Here is a 17,570-nt window from a genome sequence, read left to right on the forward strand (position 1 = left end):
CCACTCCATTATCTTCTCGTTTCTTTTCTCCACTGTACTAAAATGTATATATTTTTTATTAGTATATTATTTTTCTTGCTTTTTCCGATCTTACTTTTTGTATGGTAGTGATGTCTATTTTATACTTGTTTAGTTCTCTTGTGACATCTTCCATCTTTCCAATCCTCAGTAGTATTTTAATATCCCATGTTGCTATCTTAAATGTATCCTTTTTCATTCGTTTGCTGTTTGTACCTAGTCCGTTCTTTTATATTGAAACCTTTGTTGTGTGATCACCTGGTCATTTTTTTGGAACTTCTTCTACCTGATCTCTGCTTCTGTTCCATTTCCAGGTTTTTCCTACTATTATTTACTTTATAATTTGTTTATAATAAGTTTTGTTTCCCAAACTACATTAATTGTCTTGTTCCTATTTTGTTTATTGCTTCATCTATCTTTACTTCAATGCTCATTTCTTCATAAAATTCCAGCTCCTCTAATCTCATTTAACTTTTTCCCAATTGGTTGTTTTTCTTTTTGAATTAACAGATTTTCTTTTTTAATTTCGGCAATTTTCTTACATTATCTTATCTCTTCTCTATATACGTACTCTTTGTGCTTCTTTTATCTCTTTTACTTTCGTTCTTTCTTAATTTTTGTATTTCATTTGAAAAATTTTGTATCATATTCAATATTGGTCAAGTTTATCCTCTTATTTGTTGTTGTCGGGAGTTCTTGGTGTTTTATTTCTTCTATGGTTCTTTCTCCTCTGTTTTTTTTGTATTCTTCAGATGTGTGGGTATTGCGCGGAATCCATCGTATCTATCTCTTTTCTGTTTGGTCTTTTTGTTTTTTTTTAATCGACTACTTTAGCGAACCTATATAAATCCGCTAGCAACTTTCGGTAGAATACGCATAAAGAAGTTTCTTTTCTATTGATGTTATCATAGGCACTCTCAAAAACTTGGAGGATCAGAATTTTTTATCGAGGTTTATTCCATTAGCCAATTTATTCCAGTTTTAAGGCACCGTAGACTCACCTTGCACCTTCTTTCGTTAGGTACATGAAGCCTACCCATTGTACTCCATGCATTGTTGAGAGGTCACGACGTAGACATGAAAGTTGAGTTCGCTTGTTCAAGTTTTGCTGTAACATGGTTATCGGCAACATCTTACCTTGAATAAATTGCAACAGCGGTTAGAGGAACAAGATGAAGATTCCTGTGGTTAAAAACGATCTTTCAAGAACGATTAAAGAAGGTACTTATCACCAATAGTGAAATTATAGAAACATTTGAATTCTAATCAGCAAACGAATCAATAAGTAGTGACGAGATAAATGATAACATATACCTAATTCGGTTTTATTATTGGTTTAAGACAAGAGAAGTTTCTTTTTCGTTAAAACTCAGTTCAAAAGCTCTATAATTATAGATAGGATATTTTCATATGTTTTGTTAATTACGTTCGACAATGTTTTTTAACACAGCTTAATGATAAAAAGCCTACTTACTGGAGGTCTGAATAGATAACAAGAACATCCGGGATTGGTTTTTTGTGATTAAAAAATAGACGTAAGTACTTAATATAACTTGTTTACTTAAAAAAAAACAAAAATTAACATTAATTCACACAATACAGTCTTATATTTACATCACTACACTTAAAAATACTAAAAACGTAAAAAAACAAAACTATACTAAGTAATAAAAAAAATTACATTTTAGATTTCTTAAGAGGCTTCTTCTCTTCCTTCTTTTGTTCCAGTTGTTTAACAGGTTTATTTGTCTGGACGATGGGGATGGTTCTATGCTCCAGTTGATCACCAGATTTTGGCGCACTTATGGTCAACACTCCATCTGAAGACAATTTCGACTGTAACTGCTTGATGTCATAGGATTCCGGGATCGTGTATTTTCTCACAAAATGTCTGTAAATTTGACCATGCTCATCTTGTTTTTCTTCATGTTCGGCTTCAACGGTGACTGTATTATTAGCGAACTTCACTTGGATCTCTTCAGGTTTAAAATGCTGAACATCTACATTTACTTGAAATTTGTTTTTATCGTAGACAACATCATCAGTTAAACTTGTGCAAAAGTTTCCAAAGTTTTCCGGAAATGACATTAAATTTCTTGGTGGCAATATCATAGGCATAAAAAAGTCCCGGTTCCATTCTCGATCAAACAGTACTGGTCTACTCCAGTTATCTAAAGGAATAAGAGACATTTTTCACTTTTCAGCACTAGGTGTGGAACAATAAACGTTTTATTACTTCCGAAAAATTAAAACTTTTCTCTTTTACTTCGATAACACAACACAGTTAATATTTTTAAACTGATGTTGTGGCGCGTTTGTTCTCTTTATATACTTGTTATTTAATGAACCCGAAAATTCTGGATGTTGATGTGTTTAAACACACAAACACGAACATTCGCGACTTTTACTCGTTTACTTTTTAGACTTTGCTGTACGTAATGCTGTATGACATTGGAAAATTCTAGAGGATATTAGATATTGTGCTATTTTCATTTCTAATATATTAAATTATTAAATTATATGTGATAATTTTTAAAATGAGTAGACAATTTTTTTTCTTAATGGTTTTTAACGTGGAAATGTTAAGATTTGATTCGTTATTGGTTGATGATTGGTAACATTTGAATTTTATATTGTCCGGCAAAATGTCAAAATATCAAAACTATAACCTCACAATTAAGATTAAGATTTGGTTAACCGTCAATGATAATTCCGAAATTATAAATATATTAAATCAAAATGATGAGAAATTTGCATGATTTTGAACTTCCCCTCGACGGGGAAGTGACTTTGTGCCAAATAAACGGTCGAGTATTTTCTAGAAATTACGATATAACAAATTTAAACGGCTTTACAACTACAGTGAGTTTTTCCATAAAATAATTTACATTTTAACGTAACAATTTTTTTTAGTTAGAAAATTATCCTAAAGTTCACTTGACAAGAGATTTACTGCATCCTACAACTTCAGGGGACGAAGGAAAAGCTTTATTTTTACCAGTTAACATTTCTTTCCTCAAACAGTTATCCCAAGTATATTATGAACAAGGATATATGGAAGCTCTACAAACAGCAGCATCCTACAACCATGTATTCATTTCAAAATCCGCAAAGGGTCTTTTGGATATATTGAAATATATTAAAAAAGTTAGAGTAATATTAAATCCAAACCTACGGCACAGTGGCTCTAGTTTAATAGCTAACTATTCACAAACACGAAATTGGCTAAATACAACTGTGAGATGCATTGCTTGGCATCCTTACTGCAAAAAAGTAGCTGTAGTAATGTGTGATGATAGTGTAAGGATCTTCAATGGTGATCCAAATGCCATTTCCTCAATCTTGAGATGCAAGATGCAGAAACATATAACTTGTGTCGCTTGGAGACCAATGTCAAATACTGAGATCGCTGTAGGCTATGAAAATGGAATCATTGTGTGGCATATAGATCCAAATTCTATGGTAAGTTGAATTGGTATTATAAGAGCAATGTGCTACATGTTCCTAATTGTTCATTTATTTAATTTTGTGGTATATAAATGAAATAATAGAGTAAGTTACCTCATTTAACTTTGAATACAACCTTCAGAACAGTATTTTTGCTACAGCTATGGCATGATAAGTGATGAAAAAAAAGGGTGAATTGCAAAACAAATTTATACTCGCCAAATTTTAAAATAGTATAAGACAATTATATCAATATACAAAATAAAAAATCATCAAATATGTAAAATTGTGATTTATAGCAAAAGTATTGAACTAGTAGTTCTTTAGGAGGCTAGGACCCATGCAGGGTTGTAAAACCAGAATGAGGACAATTGAACTAGTAATTCACTAAAAGGTAAAGAAATTAACACAATTAGCAAGAATGAAAAATTGACCAGTTACATTACAAGACCAGTATCCACATATGAATTTATATGTTCAATTTGGCAATTTATTTGTTTCAGTGGAGCCATGTTTTATATGACTGTCATGTGTTTTTCTTTATAGCTGAGAATTTGTTATCTGAACAGTTTTACATTTATTTTTGTTTTATTCATGTTTACAGATCTCCCGACCCTCTATTAGTAATGCAATTATTTTACAAAGGGCTGACCATAGACCTGTAATGAGTATAGCTTGGTCTCCCAAAGGGGACAAGCTAGTATCTGTAGCAGCATGTGACCAGTCTATTTTAGTATGGGATGTAGAATTAGATAAAACTAGTACTCTTAAGAGGTCAGGAGGTTCAGGAAACCTGCTTGTGAAATGGTCACCTACAGGAGAAAAGTTGTTTACTTGTTCCAATAGTCTTGTTTTTAGGTATGTATATACAAGTCTAATATAAGTTGAGTATAAAGTTATAATCTATTTACAGTCTTTATTTTGCAGTTATTTTAACATTTTTAATTTATTTACACTAACACTAAAACACAGCTACTTAATTTATAAGACAATTTATTTATGACTTGACTATAATATTTTTTTACACTGATATCAAATCTAAATTGTTCCCTATAAATAGTGTATGCCTATGCCTCTTGATATATATATATATATATATATATATATATATATATATATATATATATATATATATATATATATATATATGTAGAGCAAAACGCACCAAACTCAAAGAGGATTGGGATTCTTATCAATCAAATCTCAGAGAGTTTAAAAAAATCTGCAGACAAAGACAAAGAGCTGCTTGGAGAACTTTCTGTGAGGAAATTGAAGATTTCCCGCAGGTTTCCAGGCTACAAAAAGCGTTCTCAAAGGACCCACATCGGCATGTCGGCATACTAACGAAGGAAAATGGAAACAAAACTTCCAACCTTTGCGAAAGTGCTGAGGTCCTGATGAAAACACATTTTCCTGGTTCTAGTGTCTCAACAGCACCAAACTGGATGGAAGAAGCAATAATACTCTCAATAAACGATTGGCATCTCGCCAGAACAATGATTAATGAGGAAAAGGTAAAATGGGCCATATTGTGCTTCACCCCTTTCAAATCAACAGGGCCTGACGGCATATATCCAGCCCTACTACGGTGGGGACTGGATATCCTTCTGCCGCACATCGTGGAAATATTCAGCGCCTCTTTGGTTCTGAGATATATTCCTAGGAAGTGGAGAGAGGTATGTGTGGTCTTCATACCAAAATCAGGTAGGATGGACTACACCCTACCAAAGGCTTTCCGACCAATTAGCTTAACATCCTTTCTGTTGAAAACGATGGAAAGGCTATGCGAGAGGTACATAAGGGATGAAGTTCTGGTCCATAACCCACTTCACTCAAATCAGCATGCATATACTTCTGGAAGATCTACCGATTCTGCACTGCATCATGTAGTGGGAAGAATTGAAATATCGCTGGATAATAAAGAATCCACCCTAGGTATATTCATAGACATTGAGGGAGCGTTTGCAGTATGCTCTCTAATAGAGCAATAAGCATAAATGTAGAAGACGTTTCTGTTAGAGGCATGGTTACGAGGGGGTGTCCACAGGGAGGGGTGCTATCACCACTACTCTGGAACATAGTTCTAGATACCCTGGTTGACCAACTCAGCAGCAACGGTTTCTACACAATAGCCTATGCAGATGATATTGCTCCAAAGTGGTAAGTTTGAGAACACACTATGTGAGAGATCACAAGTTGCTCTCCGACTAATAGAAACATGGTGCAAGGAACACTTACTATCTATAAATCCTAAGAAAACAGAGATGGTCCTCTTTACAAGGAAAAGAAGAATCACTGGCTTAATACCCCCAAGGATTCTAAACTACAGTCTAAATTTTTCTGACGAGGTGAAGTACCTTGGTATCTAAATGAAAGAATGTTCAGGATGCGAAATATACTCCAGATCACTGAACCTAAGAATACAGTGGGGTATGGGCAAAAATGCCAGCATAGTTCAGACAGAACTGACTGGTATCTCCATAGCCGCAAAAGAGATAACCCAAAAAGGTATAGGAAAACTATAATGATCTGCACAGATATCAGACAAGTGCTACTAACCTTGAATAGACCATGTGTCACATCAGGTTTAGTAATGGAGTGTCACGAGTCACTAATTCAAGCTTCGGATGGTAATACCATCATCCTGAGGTAGGTTAAAGGACACAATAGGAATAAAGGCAACCGCATTGCTGACCAATTATCTAGGAAGGCGGCAGGCCTAAGACTCTTAGGACCTGGGGATCTTTTTGGTTAGTCAACTACAACAATCGCGGAAATTGTCAAATGTCACTCCCATACGCAAACTGTAAAAAGATGGGAAGAAGGGCAAGGATGTAAACTTGCCAGGGTAACACTAAGTAACCTTGAAGAGTCAACATCAAAGAAGTGCTTGGGAATGACCAGGAAAAACCTACGTTTGACAGTTGGTTTTTTAACTGGTCATTGTCAACTAAGCAAACACCTCCACACACTATGGCTAGCAGACACACCTCTATGTAGGAAGTGTGAACGAGAAGACGAAACTGTAGAGCATGTCCTATGTGAATGCCCGTAGTTATCGTTAATACGAGAGTACGCGTTCGGCGAGTCCTGGCCCACACCTGCTCACATAAGAGAGATGTCTCCTGGTGACTTGTCCACCTTAATAGAAATGGCAGAATGGACAATGAGCTAAGGGTGACAGCTCCCTGGGAGGATGCACAATGGATCAGTTGTGGCCTAACTGCTGTGAAACTTAACTCGCGCTCCCTACTCTACAGATACAGATGCCTCTTGATATCTCCAGGTCCTTGTTTAGAACAACTAGAATTGTTCCATAGACATCGTGACGCCAAGACATTGCAAAATCTCTACCTGTGACTCAACTATGTGAAACACTTGACCAGGCAGTCTCGACAATATCAGTGAAAACATGCTTTTACTTGTATGTCATAGAAGATCAGAGGATGTTGAACACTGCGCTAATGTTGAGGGACAGGTAGCTAGTATAACAATACAATTCATGGATGAACAGAAAAATATTAGTTTTATCAGATGTGTGCTTTGAGAAATAAAAATTATAAATTAACCCATCCTTAAACAACATTCAAATAAAGCACGTAAAATAATATAGATATTTGACAATCATAACTGCTATAGCAAACATAAAGGATAACAGCTTGAGAAATGTATCAAAAATTAAAATTGGTAGATAATGTTTAAAGCAAATTGAACTTTTTTCCAGTATTTTATTTAATACAACACTTTTGGTAGCATACCTGATTGGCTGTAGCCTGTATATTGGTAGTTTATACTTTTACAAGTATAAACTTCTATAACAAAATACACTAAACGACAAAAATAGTGGCCCCCAATAAATTTCCGAAAATAATGCATTGGAAGTTTTATGCACTGTTTCATATTGTGTCTCAATTTAAATATTTATTGCGTTTTGACAATTTTGACATTTATGTTGTTGTTTTCTGTAGTCTCTGTTTATCTTCTAAGTTGAAAACATTTAATGAAACAGTAATTTAGTTTTTAAAACATGGATTTGGACTAAGTGAATAATTAAGATTATGGTGTTATCTATAGTAGATGTTGCTAAAATTATTGCATTGCTAGAAGACAAAAAAAGTCAAGTCTATGTATCCAAAACTTTAGGTATACCGAGAACTATAGTATGGAGAGCTTTCCATTGCTTTATAGAGACTGGTACATACTCACGTCGAACTGGATCCGGTCGTAGAATAGTTACCTCGCAAAGAGATGATCGTTTTATTATGATGAAACTTTTAAGAAATCACCATTCCACTGCAATTGTTGCAAGAGACTGTCTGCAGGATGTTCTAAATTTGAATGTAAGTAAGAGAACAGTTAGAAGACGCCTTAATGAAAGAGGACTAAGGGCAAGAAGGCCGCCTATTGTTCCCGAATTACAATCCAGACACTGTAGGAATCAATTAATTTTTGCTTGACATCAACACTGAAATATTCAGGATTGGAGCCGAATTCTCTTTACTGATGAATCGCGGTTCTGTTTGAAGTCTGGCGATAGCCGAGAGAGGGTTTGGAGATGGGGAAATGAAAGATATGCTCAAGCTTGTATATCTCAGAGACGAAACTTTGGCGGTGCTGATGTCATGGTTTGAGCTTGAATCTCATTTGAAGCTCGAATTGAACTTATTTTCATCAGTGGTCCCTTGATTGCTTACCGGTATATTGAGGATGTATATTTATAGGAGAAGCAGTAGTTCCATTTGGTCCATTTATTTGAGACAATTTCGTCTTTATGAATGATAATGTACGGCCGCATACTGCAAGAATCGTGACAAATTACTTAAGGGGACGTGGGAATTAACACTCTAGAATGGTCAGCCTGCATTCCTGATCTGGATATCATCGAATATATTTTTGATGAACTTCATCGTAGGGTTAGAAGTCAACCAGCCCAGCCCAGTCTTGCAGAACTTCAAAACATGTTTCGTGAAGAATATGAATGTATTCCTCAAGTTTTTATTCAAAATTTGTTCCTTTCCCTTCCAAATCGTATGCAAACGGTTACTGATGTTTTAAGGCATAATACTCGATATTAGACAATTTTGTTTAAGTTCACTCGTAATTTTTATTGTTTGTAATAAAACAAATTTCGATATTACACTATTTTCTTTTGTAGCCTTCTAATTAAATAAATTATGCTAAGGAATAAAGCAGTAATGGTCATTTTTTGTTTTAAAAATGAAATATGTTGAGTATACAATATGAAACGGTGCATAAAATTTCCAATGAATTTTTATTTTCGAAAATTTATAGGATGACCACTTTTTGTGCCAGTCAGTGTAGTTAATTAATTGTATAACAAAATAATTTTTATCACAAGTATTTACTTTTGTTTTTCATTTTGGAAGTAAATTATCATCTGTATGTTTTTATATTTTCAAAATAAGTGTTTATCATTTTAGAGTTTGGGATTGCCGCAATTGGGAATGTGAAAGATGGACAGTGCTCAGCGGAAGAGTTCAGTCTGCCTGTTGGTCAAATTGTGGTACTACCCTACTTTTCGCAACAAATACAGAAACCATTATCTATGGAGTTATAGTAAAACACGATCTAATATTTACATCGGATGCAGACACATCTTCAAACCAAGCCTTGCCAATGTTTGATACAACTAAAGTTGATATAGACGGGGTTATTGTCGGAGGACTGATTCAGAGTATGGAAAGTGATCCAACAGGGAAATATTTAGCTGTCTCGTTTCAAGATACAGACTCTGTGGCTATTTTTAGTATAATTAGGCAGCATGGTTTACAGTTGGTAGCGAAGTAAGTTTTGAATTTACTTTTTCTATCTATAGCAGATAAAAAATTTCCTTTGTTTGAAAATTTTTTTAATCATTCACAATCTTTTTTTTTTATTTATTTAATTCTTCGGCTTAACCACACTTTGCTAGATGCTTTCCGTTCTAGGAGACATGGGCTAAACTGCATGGCAATATCGGGAATCCTAACTAAATCAAATATCAAATCAATAGAAATTTTTAAAATTCCACCACTACCGAATATTCCTGCATCCGACTCTTCTCCTGATTTAGATATGTCTCTATAACAGATCTAACAGTGCGGTCTGGGTCCAGTGTTTCTTCTACCTCATACCTCTCGTGGAATATGAATATATATATATATATATATATATATATATATATATATATATATATATATATATATATATTTAAGAAAAGGAGTACGACCGTCAATCCAATATAAATTAAGGAACACTCGAAGAGTGGTGGGTTTTTCGGTCAAAGTGGAGAAAAAAAAGACAAAGAAGGTGGCTACTTCATCTATTTATTGAAGAGGTTTCGCTTTCTAATCAGAAAGCATCATCAGTTCATCTAAAAAGAACAATATGAAAAACCAAACATCCATAGAAAAGTTATTATATATAAGTGTGTTACCTCAAAAAGATATGTAGCAGTCAATGATATTAATTTTATTAAGCGGTATTTTGATGACTTATTATTAGCCTTACCCCAGACAAGATACATGCCAGCTTGTCTTTGTTCAATGAGTTCGATCCTCACTTACAGTTCACTGTTGAAGTTGAGGACCCCATCACAAATAGTATTCCCTTCTTAGACATGCGTGTCATTAGAATGGGAGATAACACCTTAACCACAAGTTGGTATAGGAAACCAATGGCCTCTAATAGGTTTCTCAACTACCATTCTTGTCATCCTTTCAAATATAAATTACACCTAATTAAAGCTTTAAGCTGTAGGCTAAATAGACTGACACATCCGGTTAATCGAAGGGAATCCCTTCAATTACTTAGAAATATTTTAATTGAGAATTCCTATCCTTCCTCTCTCATTAATAAATACCTTTATTTACAAAGCTATGGTTCCTCTTTAAATGACATACCCAATGGTGACCAACTTAGAATAATATCAAATAATTCCATTAATAACACTGTTCTGCCTAATACTGTACTTGGGACTCCAACCACCCATTACCCATCTCTACCATATTTTCCTCAAGTTACTGAAAAACTTATTAAACTGTACAAACAGAATAACATACACTTTTTTCCGTTTCAGCTCATTAGTAAATGGGTTAGCTGAAGAAAAACCAAGCACTATGAGCTTCCTTGTCGGTTATGAACCAGGCGCATGTTTGACGATAGGATGGTCCAGTGGTAGGATTCAATATTTTCCAATTATTTACAGCGATTTGTCTTCTGCTGACAATACTCAAGTATCTACTAGGTTTAATTCTTTTAATGGTTCAATTGTGTGTTAAGACTAAAAAAGATTTTATATTTTTGTAAGTGTTTGATTATATAAGGAACATTATTAAATATCCATAGTTTTTTTATTTACCTCAACACACCACGATACTTAATAAAATATTGACCTTACCTGACTCTTAAAAGAAAACCAAGCATACATTAAAATTATTATTTAATATTTTTCGTTATTAATCAGTTTCTTGTCGGCTCGGTAGCCAGTGGGCTGTTCGTTATAGTTAATTTAACTCACTGCGGTTTTGAGTTATAATTAGCGGGTGAATATACGAGTTATGGTCTCATGGATGGCTTCTGTCCTCAGTTGACCCAGACTGTTGCATGTTACGTGTGGTTAAAAATTTATTACATCGGTAGTCGTATTACAGTTGCCACCCATCGAAGACATAAGACATTTTCAGTTTAAGGGCATATTACCGTTCCCTTTAATGATTTTTAATTATCACATTACAATAACATTAATGTAAATAATCATGTTATAGTTTTGTTGGCGACTCCTGTAAATTTTTTCAAGAACTAAAGATACATAGAACAGCTTCTTCGAAAATTTAGAACATTATAGACAAGAGATACCCCAAAATAAGGTTCAAGACGTCGCCCAGGCGAAAATTTGTAACAATTAATTTTTTCGGCAACCACATTTTTTTAATTTTCTGAATCATTCTGAACAAAATGTCTCTTGTATTTTTTTTGTAAACTTGATCGTTTTCGAGTTATAAACAATTTAAAACTGAGAAAAACGCAAAATTACGATTTTCAAGGCTCAAAAACATTTTTGAATTCACCAAGAACATAAATTCAAGTTCAAACCTTGTCCTATCATTTCCCGATAAGTATTTTGCACATATTTAATTTTAAATTATTGTATTTTAATCGTTAATGAATTTTTGCTGGTTTAAATTCTCATTGTACAAATTAGCGCCGCCCTCCCATACGCGCTTCATTATCTATGAAAAAACAATGGTTTAGTACTTATTTATGCTCCCAGGGTGTTATTAAGATGATGTCGCCCGGAGAGCAACATAATCCAGCGCCAGATTCCGATCTGACTGCCAACACAAATTGTTTCTATAACGAGTACAGCGCTGGGTGTTAGCGACAGGACAGTCTGGGAAATTCATCAGGAAGGATTGGATCATAATGGAAACTTACCCAAAAATTCCCAAAAACCCACGTAAGTGGGAAACCAATCCACATGAAATTTTTCTTAAAGAACATACCTCCCGCAATCAAAGCTATCCTGGATGCCGTTAGTTTGAACGAACATTTGCTTAAATTTTCCAAAAGTACTCTCTATCGTCAATTGCGAGAGATAGACTTTGTTTATGAAAAAAGAGGAAAGAATGCAGTAATGATGGAGCGTCCTGACATAATAAAATGGGGGCATAAATTTCTCAGAAAAATACAGAATTATCGATCGCAAGGATACAATATTTACTATTTGTATGAAAGTTGGGTAAATATCGGACATACAGTAAATAAGGTAATTGATTTGAAAATGTGGCGGTCAAACATTTGTAACCCTCCTTCACAAACTACTAATACAGGTATGGCAAGAACGCGCGTTACCAGAAGATTGGAATACTGGAATTATATGCCCCATACTCAAAAAAGGAAACGTTCTTGAATGTTCCAACTTTAAAGAGATTTCCCTTCTTAATAAAGCATATAAAATTGTGTCCCTGATACTTAACGAACGACTGGCACGGTATACTGACAATATAATAGGATCCTACCAAAGAGGCTTCTTGAAAAATAAATCTACCATTGATCACATATCATCCATCAGACAAATATTAGAAAAAACGACGGAGTACGACATAGACTGCCATTACATCTTCGTAGAGTCGTAGACTTTAAGGCAGCGTACGATACTATTGACAGGTCCCAATTATATTCGGCGATGATCGAATTAGGAATACCAAAAGGATTGGTAGAATTAATTAAAATGACAATGATGAAAGTCGAATGTAAAGGGCGCGTACAAGGGGATGTTTCAAAACCATTTAAAACCAACAGAGGACTGCGCCAGGGAGATGCGCTATCATGCACGCTGTTCAACCTAGCGTTAGAAAAAGTTATGAGAGATTCGGGAATAAACTTAAAAGGTACGATATATACCCGTAGTATACAAATAATGGCATACGCTGATGATATCGTCATAATTGGAAGAACCCAAAATGAAGCAGTGGAGGCTTTCACACGTATCAAAAATGCCGCAGAAAACATCGGACTTCTGATTAACATCCAGAAAACTAAATATATGCCGGCCATATCAAGAATTCAACAAAATAACTTAGAGGTGCAACACGAAACGATAGAAATGGTAGAAGAATTCTGCTACTTAGGATCACTGGTAGACTACAAAAATAACACATCCAACGAGATAAAAAAAAAAGAATATGCGTGGCTAACCGCTGTTATTTTGGCCTGGGCCCTCAACTAAGAGCGAGAAGTATGTCAATAGCAACAAAGTGCAAACTTTATAAAACAATAATACGCCCAGTGCTCACATACGGATCGGAAGCATGGGCAATGACCACCCGAGATGAAGAGTTACTGCGAGTCTTTGAAAGAAAAGTATTGAGGACCATATATGGCGGAGTAAACGAACAGGGTCTGTGGAGAAGGCGATATAACTTTGAACTCTATAGACTTTTTGGTGAAGCAGATATTGTGAAGACCATCAAAATAAACCGCCTAAGGTGGGTGGGCCACGTTATGCGGATGGATGAGAGTGATCCCACTAAAATAACTATGCTAAACAGGCCGGTCGGAAGAAGAAGAAGGGGGCGACCTAAACTCAGATATCTGGACGATGTACAGGAAGATATGAGGGAGATTGGAGTGAGGGGCTGGAGAAGACAGACACTCGATAGGGAAGGATGGAAGAATGTTTTGAAGCAGACCAAGGCTCACGAAGGGCTGTAGCGCCAACTGATGATGATGATGATTTGAAAATAAACTAATAGCATTAGCCAGAACTATTAAATGTAACAAACAGTTATGCAGAAATACACGACAAGTTTAACATCGAAACTTTAGCCAAGAAATACTGTGTAGAAGTATTACGATTGCCTCGCTATCACTGTGAGCTCAATCCGATAGAGATGGATGGTTTGGAGTCAAGTTAAACATTACGTTGCTGCCCGAAACATTGACTAAAAAAGATCATGTGCAACAACTCATACATGAAGCGTTTGCCAATGTATCTGCTGAAGAGTGGCAAAATTATATACAGCATGCCATCAGAATTAACACTTTCGACTGCGCACTTTCACACTAAGCATCAAAATCAGTAAAGCACTTTCCAACACTAAGTCCAGGTTTTTTCAGACAGTTTTCGCAATGATATATTGTTTGTTTTCGTAAGTTATTTTTTGAACATTGCCTATAACGTTTTCTTTGTATTTTGCCGGCATGACTTACTGCAGAAATTTTAGTAATAATATATGGTGCTTTGTTGTTTGTAATAATTTTATTTTGTTGATGTGGTAAAGGCGAGGTAAGAATCGATAGCCGTAAATCATAGAGTGACATTTTATGACCTGAGTACTCATTGTATAACAAATATGAATTTAATAGCATTAGTTGAATGAAAGAAAAGCTTTTAACCAGTGCGTTCTACCAGTCCTCACATACGGAGCAGAAACCTTAACTCTCACAAAAACATCAGCCGAAAAATTGAGAAGGACACAACGAAAGATGGAGAGATCAATGCTTGGAATAAGCTTAAGAAATAGAATAAGAAACGAGAAAGTTCGTAGACGAACCGGAGTGGAAGACATTATCGAACATATTACAAGGCAAAAATGGAGATGGGCAGGACATGTTGCAAGAATGAAAGACGACAGTTGGACAAAAAAATTGCTTGAGTGGAGACCACAGGCTGACAAGCGAAGCCGAGGAAGACCCCCAACTCGATGGACCGACGACCTCAAAAGAATCGTGACCAATTGGATAGCAGAGGCGCAGAACAGAAGCAGATGGAAAAGTCTAGAGGAGGCCTATGTTCAACAATGGACAACTCAGGGCTGATTGATGATGATGATGATGAGTTGAAGGAAATGTATTCCTAATTTTTTATACCACCTCAACGTTTTTCTGTCACATGGCTAGTAGGAACTCAGTCGATCTTGTCGGTTAACTCCTCCCATATGCTTATTGTAATGAAATATGGGAGCATGTTTGCTCTTCGTTTGTCGTCTTTTATCTATATATTCAATCATGTCGTTTCTAAATTCGTTGGATATATACAAAACGTCCCTTTTGTATTTCCATTTTCCTACCAATATGTTATTACAGTAGGCCGCAACTGTTTCACCTTTCTTTAATTTTTGTGCCATTACTCCTCTAGGATTTTCTTTTCGTTTGACATTGAGGGTGCTAGTGCAGTATGTACTTCACTGGTTAAATAGTGAGCTAACTCATATGAATTATAAAAGTTGTGCATGTACGCACTATGTCCAGAATCTAGATCTTCCTATGTCGTCCCCATTAACGGAGGTTGGCGACCACATTTCTAAAAGTTTCTCTGTCTTTTGCAACGTGGAATAATTCGTCTACAGTCATGTTTGTCCAGTCTCGAATATTTCGCAGTCATGAGTTCCTCTTTCTACCTATTCCCTTTTTGCCATCGACTCTACCCTGCAGAAGACTATATTTATCATTCCTCAGTATGTGTCCAAGGTATGCAGTCTGATCTCTTGGTCTGGATCTAATTCTGTGTTGATGTAAGCTCCCAGATAATTATATTTTGTCACTCTCTCTATTTGCTGTCCACCAAGGGTTAGCTGCTCATTATTTATTGGACTCCTTGATACTATCATACATTTGGTCTTATTTGTGTTGATGTCAAGTCCCATTTGAATGCATTTACTATTTACTGCATCGAGTAAAGTTTGTAGTTCTTCTATACTCTCAGCCATAATTACCGTGTCATCTGCAAATCTGCATGGTGTTTACGATTTCTCCACCAATTCTTATTCCCTCTTTTCTTTCCTATAAGGCTTTTCTGAATATGACTTGTGAGTACACGTTGAAAAGCGTCCGAGACAAGACGCATCCTTGCCTCTCGCAATCGGTATATTATTTGTTTCTATATCGTTCACCTTTAACACTGCTTTCTGGTTGATTGATTGATTGATTTCTAAATTGATGTTTTTAATTCATCTATTAACTTCATATGCTGCACTCGGTCAAAGGCCTTCCTAAAGTCTATGAAGCGTACATATGCACTCTTGTTATATTCCCGACATTTCTGCAAGAGTACCGTCAACGCAAATAATGCCTCTCTTGTACCCATGCCTCCCCTGAAACCAAACTGCGTTTGATCTATCTGCTCCTCACACGTCTTACAAATTCGGTTTTGAACAATTTTCAAGAGAATCTTTAAAGGATGGCACATTAGGCTTATTAATATATAGTCATTACATGATTTGGTAGAGATTGTTGTTTTTTGGTAGAGGTAAAAATATCGATTTAAGCCATTCCTTCGGGATGTTGTCCTCTACATATATGTGGTTGAGAATTCGGGTGAGTCTCTTTATATTACCGTCATCTAAGGTTTTTAACAGTTCAACTGGAATTTGATCAGGACCCGGTGATTTTCCTTGTTTTGCATTCTGTAGGGCATTCTTTACTTTTGAGGGTAAAATTTGTAGGTATTGTTCTTCTTCACCTACTTGTTCATTGTCACACTCATCGTGAACAGATGGATTATATATTGTTCCCATACTTACTTTATTTTGCTCTCTTCAGTAAGTATTCCTCCATTATTATCTCTTGCTATGAGTGTTCTTCTTTGTCTGGCGTTGCCTGTAAGTTCTTTCATTTTTTATGTAAGTTTGAGGTGTCATGTTTGTTGCCGAGTTCTTCCAGTTCCTGGCATTCCTTGTTCATCCATTCCTCCTTAGCCTTTCTGATTTCATATTTGATTTTATTCTTGATGGTTTTATATTTATTTTCATCTTTATTTTTGTATTTTATTTTTTCAGTTATTAGCTCCACTATTTCCGGTGTCATCCAGTCTTTTTTAGTGGTTTCCTCTTCTTCACCTAGGACCCCTTTTCCCGCTTTTAGTATGGCTTTTTTCATATCTGCCCATTCCACGCTTCCTTCAGTTAATTTATTTATCTCTGCGTTTAGTTGCTGTTGGCAGTTGTCGTCTTTTAGGCTTTTGATGTTTATTTTGGTGGTTTTAACTTTTTTCTCTGGTTTTCTGAGTTTAATGTTGACGTTTGCTAGTAATAGATTATGGTCCGTATCTGCAACTGCGCTTGGATAGGATTTTGCTCTTTGTACTCCATTACGAAACCTTTTGTTAATCGTTATAAAATCTATTTGGTTTCTGATTATATTGTTGGTGTTATCTTTTGGAGAAGTCCACGTGTATAATCTTCGTAAGGGAGGTCGTAGTATGTATTTGTTATGACTAATTCTTTCTCCTATCAGTACTGGACTAGTCTATCACCTCTTTCGTTTCTTTTACCTAACCCAAAATTTCCAGTTTTTCCTCGACCGACTTTAGCATTAAAGTCGCCCATAATTATTTTTACCTCCCGCTTCTTTATGTTTTTTGTTAACAGCTCTAAGTCCGCGTAGAATTTTTCGATCTCAGGATCATTGCTATCAGATGTTGGAGCAACACTTGGATTAGATTTATGTTTAGAGGTTTGGCTTTCAGCTGAAGTAGCATCATACGTTCGATAAAGGGAATGAAATTTGTCACAAACTCTTTTAAATTATTGTTGATAATAATGCCAACACCATGGCTGTGTTCTCCACCGCTTTTGCCTCAGTAGAAAATACTATTATTAAAA

General features: G+C 35.4%; 2 protein-coding genes across 3 annotated transcripts; one reads left to right on the top strand and one right to left on the bottom strand.

Moving 5' to 3' along the window:
• Positions 1-1,695: 1,695 nt before the first annotated feature.
• Positions 1,696-2,208, bottom strand: LOC140446366 (alpha-crystallin B chain-like). Its single transcript, XM_072538909.1, has one exon. The coding sequence runs from the start codon at positions 2,206-2,208 to the stop codon at positions 1,696-1,698; it is 513 nt and encodes a 170-aa protein (XP_072395010.1).
• Positions 2,209-2,469: 261 nt separating this feature from the next.
• On the top strand, positions 2,470-10,807 carry LOC140445332 (aladin-like). Of its 2 annotated transcripts, none has more exons than XM_072537304.1 (5): positions 2,470-2,632; positions 2,932-3,480; positions 4,070-4,323; positions 8,907-9,269; positions 10,544-10,807. In XM_072537304.1, the coding sequence occupies exons 2-5, from the start codon at positions 3,073-3,075 to the stop codon at positions 10,743-10,745; spliced, it is 1,227 nt and encodes a 408-aa protein (XP_072393405.1). In that variant the 5' UTR covers positions 2,470-2,632; positions 2,932-3,072; the 3' UTR covers positions 10,746-10,807. The 2 variants fall into 2 exon arrangements, with proteins under 2 accessions (XP_072393405.1, XP_072393404.1); XM_072537303.1 differs by lacking the exon at positions 2,470-2,632 and adding an exon at positions 2,659-2,880.
• The last annotated feature ends 6,763 nt before the right edge of the window (positions 10,808-17,570 follow it).

This window comes from Diabrotica undecimpunctata, chromosome 7 (assembly GCF_040954645.1).
Source record: "Diabrotica undecimpunctata isolate CICGRU chromosome 7, icDiaUnde3, whole genome shotgun sequence".
NCBI lineage: Eukaryota > Metazoa > Arthropoda > Insecta > Coleoptera > Chrysomelidae > Diabrotica > Diabrotica undecimpunctata.

Excerpts from the sequence above, each read along its gene's own strand:
- LOC140445332 (XM_072537303.1), top strand. The coding sequence starts at position 2,758 with ATGATGAGAAATTTGCATGATTTTGAACTTCCCCTCGACGGGGAAGTG. Across the intron at positions 3,481-4,069 it reads ATATAGATCCAAATTCTATG|ATCTCCCGACCCTCTATTAG; the intron begins GTAAGTTGAATT and ends TCATGTTTACAG. Across the intron at positions 4,324-8,906 it reads TCCAATAGTCTTGTTTTTAG|AGTTTGGGATTGCCGCAATT; the intron begins GTATGTATATAC and ends TTATCATTTTAG.
- LOC140446366 (XM_072538909.1), bottom strand. The coding sequence starts at position 2,208 with ATGTCTCTTATTCCTTTAGATAACTGGAGTAGACCAGTACTGTTTGAT.